Source organism: Entelurus aequoreus, linkage group LG08, assembly GCF_033978785.1.
Source record: "Entelurus aequoreus isolate RoL-2023_Sb linkage group LG08, RoL_Eaeq_v1.1, whole genome shotgun sequence".
Lineage (NCBI taxonomy): Eukaryota > Metazoa > Chordata > Actinopteri > Syngnathiformes > Syngnathidae > Entelurus > Entelurus aequoreus.
In genome coordinates, this window is record NC_084738.1 from 7,970,943 (window position 1) to 7,987,219 (window position 16,277).

General features: G+C 37.2%; 1 protein-coding gene across 4 annotated transcripts in view; it reads left to right on the top strand.

Annotated features, from left to right (window-relative positions):
* LOC133655359 (mitogen-activated protein kinase 8) overlaps positions 1-15,167 on the top strand; it is a 45,353-nt gene extending 30,186 nt beyond the window's left edge. For 2 of the 4 annotated variants that reach the window (XM_062055436.1, XM_062055435.1), the window contains exons 9-12: positions 3,348-3,472; positions 3,560-3,623; positions 11,729-11,806; positions 11,931-15,167. In XM_062055436.1, coding sequence (XP_061911420.1) covers positions 3,348-3,472; positions 3,560-3,623; positions 11,729-11,806; positions 11,931-11,947 — 284 coding nt within the window. In that variant the 3' untranslated portion in view covers positions 11,948-15,167. Of the gene's footprint in view, positions 1-3,347; positions 3,624-11,728; positions 11,807-11,930 lie in introns of all 4 variants that reach the window. The other 2 variants (XM_062055434.1, XM_062055433.1) reach the window with 1 other exon arrangement.
* Positions 15,168-16,277: the final 1,110 nt, after the last annotated feature.

Below are 16,277 nucleotides of genomic sequence, written 5' to 3' on the forward strand. Positions count from 1 at the left end.
ACAAAAACAAAGGTGTTATCCAACAATATGAAAAGGTTGATGTTCTTATCTTTCTCATGTGGTAAAAGCTGGAGCGCTATAATGATGAATTTCTTGAACCCACAGAAAGCACATTAGAAGAAGTTCCTTTCTTGTACCTTGCAAGTTTCCGCCAAATAAGCCGCTGCTTTAAAATAAGCTTTTATTGTGGAAGCTGACATTTCATCGCCAAGTTGTTTACAGAGAAGCGATTTAACCTCCAGCGTGTCTTCACAAGGAAGGCAGAATGTGACAGGATCGTTCACAGTAAGCACCACTGACTTGTTGCAGTGGAGCAAAAAGTAGCACATCTTTTTTCTCTCTCTCTCCTGTCCTTATTAATGAAAGTGTGGATATTTGATTTGACAGATGTGCTTCTTGTCACGACTGTTTGTTGGGCTCTGATAGATCATAACTTCCATAAGGCATAATTTTAGGGTGTAAAAGTCATTGTAGTTCAATAGAACCCATTAGAGAAATAGATAAAACAAAAAAAAAACATGTGTTTAACCCACTGGGGACTTTTATGTTTCAATTATCTTTCAAAGCCAAACAGGACATAGGTTGATGGCATTTATCATGTGTGTTTTTTTATTCTCTTGTTTTTTGTAGTACAGTCGTTCAGTTTCTTAGTTATTTAGTTGTACACCAGCGATTGCAAACTCTTTTAAAACATTGTTTGCCTGTTAAAACTTTTTTTAAATAAACTTGAATTAATGTATTTTCTAAACCCTACATCTTATAATTGACAGATTTAACAACTATAGGCCCATTTTAGGCATCTTTTTGTTTTTTTTATTATTTTTATACATGGTTCCTAGGCCAAAGATGATTAACAGGACGGAAAGTAACAGAAGTGAATTTTTAAGCATAGAATTAGCAAATACATGAAACTGCGAATAGATTTTGACATAAGTACATTGCAGTGATTCAACTGCCAATTGTATTTTAAAAATAAACAATATAAAAACATTAATTTAGATAAATATGGTTTAAATTCTTAACTTTTTGTGACATTATACTTGGTCGATCCCCGATCCGATATCAATTATAAAAAACAAGTACAATGGTACTTCCAATTTTCGAGCTTAATTGCTTCCACAACCAAACATGTAACTCAAAACACCCGTATCTCAAATCAGCCCCACCCATTGAAATTAATTGAAATAAATTTATCCATGCTTGGTCCTCCTAGAACGCTTCAATTTTAATACAGTGCATCCGGAAAGTACTCACAGCGCTTCACTTTTTTCACATTTTGTTACAACCTTATTCCAAAATTGAATACATTCAGTTTGGTCCTTAACATACTACACACAATACCCCATAATAACGAATGTGAAAACCTTTTTTTATTTATTTAAAAAAAAAATTTTTTTAATTAGAGCTTTTTGCAAATTCTTCAAAAATAAACTAAGAAATCACATGTACATAAGTATTCACAGCCTTTGCTCAATACTTTGTTGATGCACCTTTAGCAGCAATTACAGCCTCAAGTCTTTTGAATATGATGCCACAAGCTTGGCACACCTATCTTTGGGTAGTTTCACCCATTCCTTTTTGCCTATTCATCTTTGCAGCACCTCTCAAGCTCCATCAAGTTGGATGGGAAGCGTCAGCGTGCAGCCATTCTCAGATCTCTCCAAATATGTTCAATCAGATTAAAGTTTGGGTTACTCAAGGACATTTACAGAGTTGTCCTTCAGCCATTCTTTTAGTGTCTTGGCTGTGTGCTTAGAGTGTTTGTCCTACTGAAAGATGAACCGTCGCCCCAGTCTGAGTCCAAGTGCGCTCTGGGGCAGGTTTTCATCCAGGATGTCTCTGTACATTGCTGCATTAATTTTTCCCTCTCTCCTGACTAGTCTTCCAGTTCTTGCCACTGAAAAACATTTCCACAGCATGATGCTGGCATCACCATGCTTCACTGTAGGGATGTTCTTGTCCTGGTGATAAGTGGTGCCTGGTTTTCTCCAAACATGATGCCTGGCATTCATGCCAAATACTTCAATCTTTGTCTCATCAGACCAGATATATTTTTTTCATGGTCTGAGAGTCTTTTTCGGTGCATTTTGGCAAACCATGTGCTTTTTTACTTAGGAGTGGCGTCCGTTTGGCCACACTACCATACATCGCTGCAGAGATGGTTTCCCTTCTGGAAGGTTCCCCCTCTCTCCACAGAGGAATGCTGTAGCTCTGACAGAGTGGCCATCGGGTTCTTGGTCACCTCCCTGACTAGGGCCCTCGCCCAGTTTAGACGGCCAGACAGCTTTTGGAAGAGTCCTGGTGGTTCCAATCTTCTTCCATTTACAGATGATTGAGGCCACTGTGCTCATTGTGACCTTCAAAGAACCAGATATTTTTATGTATCCTTCCCCAGATGTGTTCCTTAAGACAATCCTGTCTCAGAGGTATATAGAAAATTCCATCCATTTTTCCATCCTTGCCTTCAAATGTTTTTTGGGTTTGTGCTCTGCCATGCCTTGTCACGTGTGGGACCTTTTGTATATAGACAGGTGTGTGCCTTTCCAAATCATGTCCAATCAACTAAATTTACCACAGGTGACCTCCAATTAAGCTGTAGGAACATTTCAAAGATGATCAGTTGAAACAGGATGCATTTGAGTTCACTTTTGAGCTGTATGGCAAAGGTTGTGAATACTTATGCACATGTGATTATCTTAGTTTTTTACTTTTAATAGATAAACAAAAAACTTTAAAATTATTTTTCACATTGTCATGGGTTAGTGTGTAGAATTTTGAGGACAAAAATTATTTTATTCCATTTTGAAATAAGGATGTAACGTAACAAAATGTGGAAAACGTGAAGCGCTGTGAATACTTTCTGGATGCACTGTTTGTAAAATACCTTTTAAAATACTACAGTAAGTTTATGAAATACTATGAAATTATAATAGTGTTGACAAAAAAATACAACAGGTAACTAACTACTCAACATTTTACCGCACATGTCAGCAGCCAAATTAGGAGCTTTTGTAACCCGTTTTGAAATGATTCTATTATTTATTTACCAAATAATATATTTTGTGATATACATCATTATTGCAAGAGGTTTTCAAAATATACAGTTTATCGTAATATAGATTTTAAGCCATATTGACCATCCCTGTTAGTGTGTAGGAAAAATTATCTCAGAAAATTGCAGTCATATTTCCATTGTTTTCTTGCCTTATTATTCATGGGTACTTCCTCGGCATATATGATTAAGATTTAGCTGCTGCATAGTTGCTTACAGTTGCAACAAGTGGAAGAATCAATATCAATAGATTGATTTAGGAATATAATTTCTATTTTTCTTTCTTCTCTTTCAGCAAGTCAAGCAAGAGACCTGCTGTCAAAGATGCTGGTTATAGACGCATCCAAGCGGATTTCGGTAGACGAAGCTCTCCAGCATCCTTACATCAACGTCTGGTATGATCCTACTGAAGTGGAGGCGGTAAGGATGGAAGGAGTCTCTCTGCATCATTCAGATGAAAAAAATGTGTTTTCAATATTAATTTCACATATTTTTGTTTCTTCACAGCCGCCACCTGCTATTACAGACAAGCAACTGGATGAGCGAGAGCACACGGTGGACGAGTGGAAAGGTAGGAAACGTCTCGTCTGTCTAAAGTCCTCTCTGCTTTCTGATTGGCTGTCACAGAGGCTTAGCTGTTGGTGATGTGTTACTTACATAAGAGCTTTTTCACTGTGTTATCCCCCAACTGTTGCCTATTTACCAAATGTAGCCTTCTTTGGGGGATTATGATCAAATGGAGCCACACAAAAACATATTTAGAATGTTGTCGATGGTTGAGGCCCATACACAAAAATGTAATTCTGTAATGTTGGACACAACAATAGGGAACAATTACAAAGTAAAGTAGTCATAAAAAGTAAACGAGGAGTACATTATTTTGTTCTGAAAACATGAAACTATTAAATGATTTGTATAATATTTGGTATCCATACAATGTATGTAGGGGTAGGATTAAATAAACTCTGCTTCTTCTTACTACTTTTAAGACATGTTGAATTAATATAACTATAAACATGTGCTACATTGTAAAATTGTATGCATGTTCAAATGAAGCATTTAATGCTAATGATCTAATTACTGTATTTGTTACATTTCCTAAAGATTTTAATATGCTTCCTTGTCGTGAAATAGAGGTCAATTTATAAATTAATTAATAAAGTTAATACAATTTTTTTTCGATGCAGCGTCTGCCATAAATACAGTTTATACAAGGATAGAAAAACAACTTATCAATTACCAACTTTTTGATCCTATATACATTATTTTACACATTTTAAATAAAGTAATACCTTACGAACTTAATAGGTTTTTTGACAGAGCTCTTAAGTCAAAACACTTGCATCTCGAATCAACATCTTTCATTGAAATCAAAACAGCACAACTTTTATGTTGCGTTCTCCTACAATCCCTAGACTCAGAGCCATCTGGGAACGTAACAACCTGTTAAAAAGAAACACTTTTTTTTGGGAAGAACTAGACGTTGTAATTGCGTGTGAATGCCCTATGTACGCAAGCTGCCAAACCGCGTGAGTGTAACTAAAATGCTTTAATGTCCAGGGTGAGTGGAGTGTGTGGATGTTGGAACGGTTCGAATCGGTTGATAAATGTGGGATATGGAGAGGTTTGTATATTGCCTATTCATTTTCAATGGGAAGGAAATTACGGGAAAACTGGGAATTTGGGGAAAGGGAAAACATGTTTTGCATTCGATATATTGGAAGAGTCGGAATCTGGTTTAAAAATGGTGCAACATTTTGAGAATATAGAGCATTGTAGAACTCTGAATATGTCCATTCATTTGAATGGGAATTTCCTGGACATTTCTGGAAAACTGGGAATTTTTGAAAATATAACTAGCATAATTGTCCTAGATGATATGAATGGGTTGGTATTGACATTTTTGGAATCGGTTGAAAAATATTGACTCAGTAACAGTTTAAATTGAGCGGGCATTTCAGAATTCCTGAAATTTCGGGAAAACCGTGAATTTGTACGAAAAAAAATAAAATATATATATCATTTGTTGTCCCAACTAAGAGAAATGTTTTGAATGTGGAATGGTCAAAAACGGTTGAAAAATGTGGACTGTGAAAACTTTCCAGGAAGAAGTGAAAATGGGGCTTTAGAAAACCAGGAATTGCTGGAATTTTTTTGAACTTGGGAAATGGTAATTTGATTGGCTAAGGCAGGGGTCGGCAACCTTTACCACTCAAAGAGCCATTTTGGCAAGTTTCACAAATTAAAGAAAATAATGGGAGCCACAAAAAAAATTTTTTAATTTAAAATGAAAAACACCGCATACAAAGCTTAAATTGCTTTGTGCTATGTTAACCAGGGGTCTCAGGCACACGCACCGGCACGCACTTTAATATGGAAATTTGATGTTAGTGCGGCCCGCGAGATTTGAATGAATGGCGCTTGATAGCGTCATACTTGCCAACCCTCTCATTATTTCCGGGAGACTCCCGAATATCAGGGCGTGATGGCACTGCTTTTGGCGCCCTTTACAGCCTGCCCAAACAGTGTACCTGCTCGACCACATGTAGAATGCAGCTTCAGCTTGCTCACGTAAGTGACAGCAAGGCGTACTAGGTCAGCAGCCACACAGCTTACACTGACAGTAGCCGTACCATATAAAACAACTTTAACACTGTTACGTTACAAATATGCGCCACACTTTGAACCCACACCAAAAAAGAATGACAAACACATTTCTGGAGAACATCTGTACTGTAACACAACAAATACCCAGAATCCCATGCAGCACTAACTCTCCCGCTCAACCGACGCACGGAGGGGGGCGGGGGGGGGGGGGGGGGGGGTGTTTGATGTGTGGGGGGGTTTGGTGGTAGCGGGGGTGTATAATCTAGACCGGAAGAGTTAGGGCTGCATGGAATTCTGGGTATTGGTTGTGTTGTGTTTATGTTGTGTTACGGTGGGATGTTCTCCAGAAATGTGTTTTTCATTCTTTTTTGGTGTGGGTTCACAGTGAGGCGCATATTTTTAACGTAACAGTGTTAAAGTTGTTTTATACGGCACCGTCAGTGTAAGCTGTGTGGCTGATGACTAAGTATGCTTTGCTGTCTCCTACGTGTGCAAGTAAAAGCTACATACAACATGTGGCCGGGGTGGCACGCTGTTTGTAAATGCTATAGAGGACAATTACTGCAGTGCAATTAGGGCACGCCCTTAATTTAGTAATTAGAGTGAAAATAGGATTATATTTGCCCTGGGAGTTATCTAGGAGAGGCACTGAGATCCATAAGTCTCCTGGGAAAATCGGGGGGTCGGCAAGTATGCAGCTGAGCCGCATCAGAGTGGTCAAAGAGCCGCATGCGGCTCCGGAGCCGCGGGTTGCCGACCCCTGGGCTAAGGTGAGATGAGTGTGTGGATGGTGGATTGGTTTGAATCTGGTGAGGTATGTGGGCGCTCTTGGGAGTGTTTGAAAATTGGTCCATTCCTTTTCAATGGACAAACCTTCCTGGAAAACCAGGAATTCTGAGTAATCCGGGATATTTTTTGGAATTATTTTGGGGGGCTCACGATCCCCGATTGAGCTGAACGTTTTGATACTCAAATGGTTTCGATCAGATGAAAACTGTGGACTGTGGAGCGCGCCAAACTTTTGCGGCGGAATAATAATAAATACCGGTAGTTGATTTTTTTTGGTGTGGAATCTTATGTGTAAATGCTTGGGCATTCACACAATTATTGTGAAAAAACAATACAATATAATGTGTTAATAACTACTAGGGGTGCAACGATTAGTCAACATTGTCGACAATAAAATTTGTCATCGACAATAGCCGTGACGTCATCCCTTGTTTTTCCGGGCGGAAGTGGGTCCGCGCCGCCACTCGCATGTAAACAACACGTAAAGTGTGAGAACATTTTGTCTTCTTCTTGTTAAAAACATAAATACCTCATTTTGCAAAGCGGAACTTGTTTTTATGGCAGTATATATGTGATACGTGAGCATTTAATGCAGAGGTATGATGTCAGACATCTGGAGGGAGGATGCTGTCTCAACCTAGGATTGTTAGCTTGTGCCTTGCTAGCGAGCTAACAAATGTGAGACAAAGCTGTGTGAAAAATAACTAACTAACATTTTAGCCAAAGTCAGCCAGCTAAACTTTGTTTGCATAAATTCAAGTACTTTTTAAAGTAGCGTCCATTTGTAATGCCGTAAAAAAAGGCACAATAACGAACATACAATCTAATAAATAGCCAACATTTAAAGAATTAACTGGAGTTAATCAATAGTCAATATACCAATGTGCAGTTTTTTAAACATCACAAAATGTTTCTTTTCTTTTCGAAGTAGTTAAATCTTGTGTTTTGTTGTTTTTCATTGCAGCTATTTTAATTGTTTTTTAATACATAAACAAGAGTAATTGTGTTTTTTACCCCTTTGCCTTTGTTTTCTTTTTAATTTGTTCAACAGTTGACTCAAGCACAGTTACAGTACAAATACATATTTTTGAATGAATTAGTAATCGTTGTTATTTGTAAGCACATGCCTAAAATAACTTTAGATACATTCCAAATTTGATGGAAAAATTTAAGCCATTAAATATGTTAATGCTTTATTATGCGACGAGTCGGCTAATCTTTAAGATAGTTGTTGACTAATCAACTATCAAAATAATCGTTAGTTGCAGCCCCAACAATTCATGCAAGTTTATGTTCACTTTATTTTTGTTACAAAACCCATGTAAATTGAGAGGGGAATATATATTTTTTTCCGGTTTGGTCATTTTGTTGGGGGGACAATTAATATGTGACAGAATTAAGAAAACAGCATGAGACGAAAATTGTTTGATGTGGAAGACTTTAATGGAGTCTTGAATTGAAAATAAACTTTATTCCCTTGGATTTTATGAGGCCAATGAGGTATGATTACTTCTGATATGTATGTGAAATCAATGTGTTTTCTTTTTTGGATGTCAGACTAATTGTAAGTTATGTTTGCTTATTTTATTAGTTCTGACGGCATTATATTTGGCATCGTTGGTAACGTGAAGAAGACGTGGCTAAAATAAATGTCTGTGAGCAAAACGAACGACTTGAGCCTTGATTAAGACCTCTGAGGGAGTAACAATTGTCTTCAAAGCCAAACAGCACATACAGATTCTTAAATTGCAAAACATTTGGTTCATTTTGTTGATTACTGTTTTGCTTAAATTTCTCATTAAATTCAGTCCTGAACAAAAATATGTAATGTTTACTTATTATTTTGACTCTTTTGGATGCTTTTTGGGCAGATAATGTCGCAGGTTTACATTAGTAAAATATCTTGTGTTGCAAATTTTTACTACCGGTAATTAAAAATGTGACCGTTTGATCAAAATGCCCTCAAAGGGTTAAAGTTAAATAATTAACAAACGAAAAACAAACCCCAAAACATTACTTCTTTGGTATTTGTGTTGAGTGCTGTAGTTGATTGAGAGATTTGAGTAAAAAAATACAAATTTCAAAATTATTTTAATTTTGGAGCATTGTGGATTAAAGGCCTACTGAAACCCACTACTACCGACCACGCAGTCTGATAGTTTATATATCAATGATGAAATCTTAACATTATAACACATGCCAATACGGCCGGGTTAACTTATAAAGTGACATTTTAAATTTGCCGCTAAACTTCCGGTTCGAAACGCCTCTGAGGATGACGTATGCGCGTGACGTAGCCCGACGAACACGGGTATGCCTTCCACATTGAAGCCAATATGAAAAAGCTCTGTTTTCATTTCATAATTCCACAGTATTCTGGACATCTGTGTTCGTGAATCTGTTTCAATCATGTTCATTGCATTATGGAGAAGGAAGCCAAGCAAGCAAAGAAGAAAGTTGTCGGTGCGAAATGGACGTATTTTTCGAACGTAGTCAGCCACAACAGTACACAGCCGGCGCTTCTTTGTTTACATTCCCGAAAGATGCAGTCAAGATGGAAGAACTCGGATAACAGAGACTCTAACCAGGAGGACTTTTGATTTGGATACACAGACGCCTGTAGAGAACTGGGACAACACAGACTCTTACCAGGATTACTTTGATTTGGATGACAAAGACGCAGACGTGCTACTGTGAGTATGCAGCTTTGGCTTTTTTTTGCGTATGTACGTAACTTTTTTAAAATATATAAGCTTTATGAACCTTGGGTTAGGTGAACGGTCTTTTGGGCTGAGTGATTGTGTGTGTTGATCATGTGTTTGAATTGTATTGGCGTGTTCTATGGAGCTAGGAGCTAGCAGAGGAGCTAGGAGCTAGCATAACACGTACCGTACCGTAAGTGCGCGTCACGTACGTAACTTTTTAAAAATATATAAGCTTTATGAACCTTGGGTTAGGTGAACGGTCTTTTGGGCTGAGTGATTGTGTGTGTTGATCGGGTGTTTGAATTGTATTGGCGTGTTCTATGGAGCTAGGAGCTAGCAGAGGAGCTAGGAGCTAGCATAACAAACACGCAGGTGTTATTATGCAGGATTAATTTGTGGCATATTAAATATAAGCCTGGTTGTGTTGTGGCTAATAGAGTATATATATGTCTTGTGTTTATTTACTGTTGTAGTCATTCCCAGCTGAATATCAGGTACCGTGAGTATGCAGCCTTGGCTGCTAAACATTCGATAACTTGACCGTATGTGCGCGTCACGTACGTAACTTTTTAAAAATATATAAGCTTTATGAACCTTGGGTTAGGTAAACGGTCTTTTGGGCTGAGTGATTGTGTGTGTTGATCAGGTGTTTGAATTGTATTGGCGTGTTCTATGGAGCTAGGAGCTAGCAGAGGAGCTAGGAGCTAGCATAACAAACACGCAGGTGTTTTTATGCAGGATTAATTTGTGGCATATTAAATATAAGCCTGGTTGTGTTGTGGCTAATAGAGTATATATATGTCTTGTGTTTATTTACTGTTGTAGTCATTCCCAGCTGAATATCAGGTCACCCCCGGCTCTCACAGCATCTTCCCTATCTGAATAGCTTCAACTCCCCACTAGTCCTTCACTTGCACTTTACTCATCCACAAATCTTTCATCCTCGCTCAAATTAATGGGGAAATTGTCGCTTTCTCGGTCCGAATCTCTCTCACTTCATGCGGCCATCATTGTAAACAATAGGGAACTTTGCGTATATGTTCAACTGACTACGTCACGCTACTTCCGGTAGGTGCAAGCCTTTTTTTTATCAGATACCAAAAGTTGCAATCTTTATCGTCGTTGTTCTATACTAAATCCTTTCAGCAAAAATATGGCAATATCGCGAAATGATCAAGTATGACACATAGAATAGATCTGCTATCCCCGTTTAAATAAAAAAAATTCATTTCAGTAGGCCTTTAACTGCGAGTGTATTGTTCACCTGTGAAAGAATTGGACATTGATATGTAAAAAATTCAACATGATGAAATTGGTAGGAAGAATCATGTATGATAGTACATGTTTGCTGTATTGTTGGCCATCATTTTTGTTGTTACTCTAAACAAAAAAGTCAGCCTTGTCCCCTGAGTGTTAAATATTCCAATAGTAGTTCCTGAGTAGTCCTGAGTTCAATCCCGGGCTCGGGATCTTTCTGTGTGGAGTTTGCATGTTCTCTCCGTGACTGCGCGGATTCCCTCCGGGTCCTCCAGCTTCCTCCCACCTCCAAAAACATGCACCCGGGGATAGGTTGATTGGCAAAAACTTAATTGTCCCTAGTGTGTGAATGTGAGTGTGAATGTTGTCTGTCTATCTGTGTTGGCCCTGTGATGAGGTGGAGAATTGTCCAGGGTGTACCCCGCCTTCCACCCGAATGCAGCTGAGATAGACTCCAGCACCCCCCGCGACCCCAAAAGGGACAAGCGGTAGAAAATGGATGGATGGATAGATAGTTGAGCCTTACTACTTGCTCCCTCTGCTGGTTACTAGTAGTAGCACACCTCCTGTTGTCATACTGAAAGTAGGGATGCAACTATAAGGGGTTTGACTATTAACCAGGATTCAGAGTGTCACCACCCCGCTTTACATGCCAATGTAAAGGTACGATAATAATAACTGAGCTAAATTATGTTTGTGGCAAGTTACTTAATGAAGAATTAAGTTAAATATAAACAACAATCAGTAGTTTAGCTTTTAGTCAGTTCAATGTAAACAAACAGCAACAGGTACTCCTGTCCAGATTGTCATTCAGTGACCATTCAACCTTGGATTGCTTGTGCATTCCAGTTATTAACACAGCATATTGATGATTAAAAATGAACAAATAGGCATAGATGACTAACACATGAGTTTATACCTACATGAGGAACATCTTCCCCTGGGGATTAATATAATATTTGGCTTATATTAATTAAACAACTGTTGATTTATTATTAATAATACTATTTTGTTTATATATATATTATTTTGTACTGTTACTATGTTATTTGTTTAAGGGTATTTTCACCAGTAATAAATAACACATCAACATATCTAATATCTGTAGTTTTATAAATTTTCAATGCATAATAATCGGGATTATTCTTCAGACTATAATTGTACCGTCAAAGTCTATAATCGTTGCATCCCAAATTGAAAGTAACACAAACATTTTGATCGATGAAATATCTCGTGATTTTTTTTGTTTTTTGCTTAATTTTTACATTGCTGGAAAAAAAAAATTTTAAACGTCAAATTGTGTTAATTTGTCTTTCAGAGTTGATCTACAAAGAAGTGTTGGACTGGGAGGAAAGGACAAAGAATGGTGTCGTTAAAGGACAGCCAGCATCCATTGGTTGGTTTTAATGTCCTTTGTGGCTCTTAGTGGCGTCACTCAGTCAGTCGGACGCTAACAAGCTAATGTGATTGTTGGCATGACGATGAGCTACACAACGTTGTGATGCGCTACTGTCTCACAGCACAGGTGCAGCAGTGATCAGCGATGCCCTGCAGCAGCACCACCAGCACCCCACCCCCGCACGCTCCTCTCCCTGTGTTGCCTCCACGGACCCAGAAACGGGCGATGGGGCGCCGGGCCCCTGCAGATAATACCCATGCAGGCCCCGCCCCTTCCCGGACCTCACCTCCATTCTGTAAAAGACTTTTTGAAGCCACTTCAACGATTTGGTCTGAAAAGGTAAGAAGGCGAGTTTTAAAATGCTGTCCTGTAAACGTCATGTGACTTTCTACCTATGTTGAATCCTTTCATTGACATGTTTATGAGGACCAGACGGACCTAAACAGGTGCAAGTGTTGCATGTGTCGCTAGTGAGCGTTAAAAAGCTTTTAAGGACGTAAAGTGAGTTTTGGTTGTGGATGAGAAAGTGATTGAAGAACATCATCCTGGTATTAGTAACTTAACACTGGCTTCATGGCGCCCCCAAAAAACGGAACCTCAGCCTTTTGGTTTTGAAGCCTGCAGTTGAAAAGAAGCCGCATGTCAACTAAACAGCAGCACAAAAATAAGATTAAAATGAAAATAATATGCAATAATGTCCTTTTGAGTTTTTGTAATCTAAGAGAAGTGCCTGTTGTGCTGCAACACGTCTTTCATGTTGCTTTTAATGGACAGATTTAAACAACCAACAACTGTGGCATGGAGAACACTAGCTTTTTTTTTTTAAACTCAAGTTTGACCCTTAAGGGACACTATCAGTGTCAGACAAGGCAAGTTCATCCAGGTCTTTCATCAAAGTGACCCTCAAATAACTCACTAAATCTAAATTTTTCTGCTGAATACGACACTTGATGATCACAAATGAATGACGGAGAAAGCTGACATGTTTGTGTAGTCGGATAAAAATCAAGTCAAGTCAAACAACACTGCAACATAAAGTTTATAGCAGTTTTTTGTATTGGTCATGATGCTTTTTGTTTGTCTGCCTGCTGGGGTAATTAATTATGTACTTAAATAAAACAACGTGTATTCTTTTCAGTTTGCAGCAAACATGCTTTTAGTGTAATTGTCTGTTCCGTCTTTGTAGATTTATTATGTAATTTATGTCCAACATCGTCAACATGGCAACAACTACTGTATTAATATTATTATTATTATTATTGATCTTTTAAGAACAACAATCTCACTTAGTTTGGGTTGCACCAGCCAACTTATTAATATCGCTTTATTGCTTTCACTGTGATAAGTCATGTGATCACTAGTAGCCAATGGCAACCCCTCGTGTCAAAACAGAAATCATTTCTAAAATTGCATCAGTCCAGAAAGATTAGGAGAAACAAACTGGTATAAAATTGGAGTTAAGCTATAGTTAACAAAACATATTTTGCAACCAAATACATCCAATTTAAGTTTCAAGTTTAATTTATTCAGACATTTAAACATTTGACAGATAAAGGGAATACACATTTTGTTAATGTATTTTCTCGACTATAAGCTGCACCCACCAAATTTTACAAGAAAAAAACATTTTACCATATTAGCTGCACCGGACTATAAGCCACATATATATACCAGTACGCTGTGAAATAAGCTATTTACATAGAAAAATGTTTTACACGTAACACGGCAGTAAAACGGCTGATCAAACAAAACAGAAAAGTCATTGTCTTTAATATGTTTGAGGATTCTTCTTCCTCGTACTTTGTAAAACCTTTCAGTTTAAACAGTTTCTTAAAGTGGATGATTTTAGTACATTTGTTTGATTTCTTCGCTTAATCAATTCCATAATTTAGCAGTTAGCGTACAAAAATCCATAAATTAGCCGCATTGTTCAAAAGTTGGGGGAAAAAGTAGCAGCCTTCTTGTCCAATTTTTCAATAAAGAATAATCATAAGAGAGGTTTCTACTGTTGTTCTTTTTTATTTTACCTAGATTTATATACAAATCTACATAAAGAGCAACCAATGCAAAGTCAAAAGCAACATTTAAAACAAAATAAAAATACAATAAAAATGTTTTCCCCTTCATAATTAAAACTTAAAACATTTTTGAGGATGAAAAGGGGCACAAATTGTAAAAAAAAACAACCCTCCAATTAACTATTGGCAAAAAAAAAGAAAAAATATAGTTTAGTGACTTGTCTGTTTTTGGAAAGTAAAACTAAACAGCCATTTAGAAGCCACTGAATTGTGTTTTTCTATTTTGATTAAAAAAAAAAACATTAAGTAGAGATTAATATGAATATACATATGAATATATAAATATGAATTGATATGAAAATGTTAAATGTTTTTAGATGACAATATATTGATTTAAAATATTTATTTTCAGATGAAAATAGAAAATAGCCAATGGAAAGCATGAATTTCCACAGGTAAAATAATGTAAACAATGGAAAGGTTATGTCATGTATTAGCAGGTCGTCACTTTTATATTCATAGTTTAATTTATTGTACGTTTCAGTAAGTTTGTGAGGTGCAACCCAACATAAGGTAGAATTGTGCACATTTACACATAATCATCATAATCATTATGCTGTATTAGCAAAGTTTACTCAGTTGTTTGGATTTTCCATGTGAAGCAAGGCAGCAATCACGTTTATATTAACTCAAAACAATCAAAACTTTGTTTTTAAGTGCTCTTAATTTTCAACCGTTTGCAGCTTTTAAAAGGAAACATCATTGCTTTGTTATCACGGACGAATGATGTCTTCGTTAATTAAAAAACAGTCCGCTTTGATGAACTACCTCCCGTGAATTTCTGCCACACGGTGATGTCACCACGAGACATGTGAATATCAGATTGCATTATTTATTTATTTGACAAAAAGAGAAGAAAGGTGTTTCAGATTTGTACATAATGTAAAGTTGACCTGGAAGTGAGAGGAGAAGAAGCCTTCTGTTTTTTGTTGTTTTCCAACTTGAAATGTGCAATACCTTCAGCAAAATGTGCTCTCTTAGCGCCTCCTGGAGGTAAACAAAGTGTTGGTACTTACTGTCAATCCTTTTTCCTCTTTCATTCATCAATCAATAAGATCACGTTTTGTTCTCTTTGTCCTGATATTTCTGTGTAATGTGTCAACTTGGCTGACAGATTTCTAGGCTGTGGTAAGACCAATAATGTTAATAATAATAATAGTCCATACGAGTCATATCATATTGTATGGTGCTGGTTTGTGCACTACTAGAAAACATGATGCCTCCTTACAGTAAAATACATGAGAACAAAATCAAACTGTGTACTACAAATAAAAGAATACACTTTGGATTATAGTTTATGCTTTTTTCTTTCACACACATTTTAAAGAGGTTTGATTGTTTTCCTTTATCAGAATCGGGCTCCGTTCACCATTTAGTCTAAAGCAGGGGTGTCCAAACTTTTTGATCTGTGGGCCGCATTAGGCAAAAAAACCCAACATATATATATATATAAATATATATATATGTACATATATACACATACGTGTACGTGTGTATATATATACATACACACAAAGCCCTATTTTCAAGGGTGAGCGTCAGTACGCTGTCCTACTCGAGCAAACACACCCACACTTACACTCATAACTCATAACACGTTTTCACCACACAGCCGACGTAGTGACGTAGCAACAATCATTTATATAATTTTGCACCAGTTTGCATTGATTTAAACAAGCTTTAGCTAACAGACTGAACAACAACACACAGACTGTGACAATACAATAGGAAGTACAAACGATAAAACATTGAATATTAGTATATGAGTATGTGAAAGTTCGACTCCTACCTTTTTTACTTCTGTGATGACCTCTTTAAAGTTTTGTAATCACTCAGAAATCTCAAGCAGCTAAAATGCGGCAAACATAAACACGTTTGATGGGAGTGTTTAACATTTTTCCCATCATGCATTGTAGTGGATTTAAATGGGTGCAATTATGTATATATATGGCTTGGATGTTTTTTTTAATAATATCCACAATGTTCAGTGAGCAAGTTATGTGTGACCGTGTGTGTTGACTTTCTGCGTTCTATTTGCCCCATGAGTGGGAAATGTCAAATTAATGCTGTGCTCATTTTACTTTTAACGTCAATTTTATGGTCATTGACATGCTATTGTTGTCCACAAGATGGCGGTCAATTACCAGCAGTTAGGCTGTCAGATATTAATAAGTTAAGCTGGAGACACACCAAACCTGTGACTTCTCGCGTCCGACCAAAGACGCCACTTCTGGTGAAAAGAGTTAAGTCATTGATAAACAGCACAAATGATGTACATTGTCAAATTTATTCCCATAGGTGTTCATTCATTACAATAATGTATGCACAAATAAATAAAGAACAAGCACCATTGATGACCCTTGAAGACATTTCGACTGAGCTGAGACACA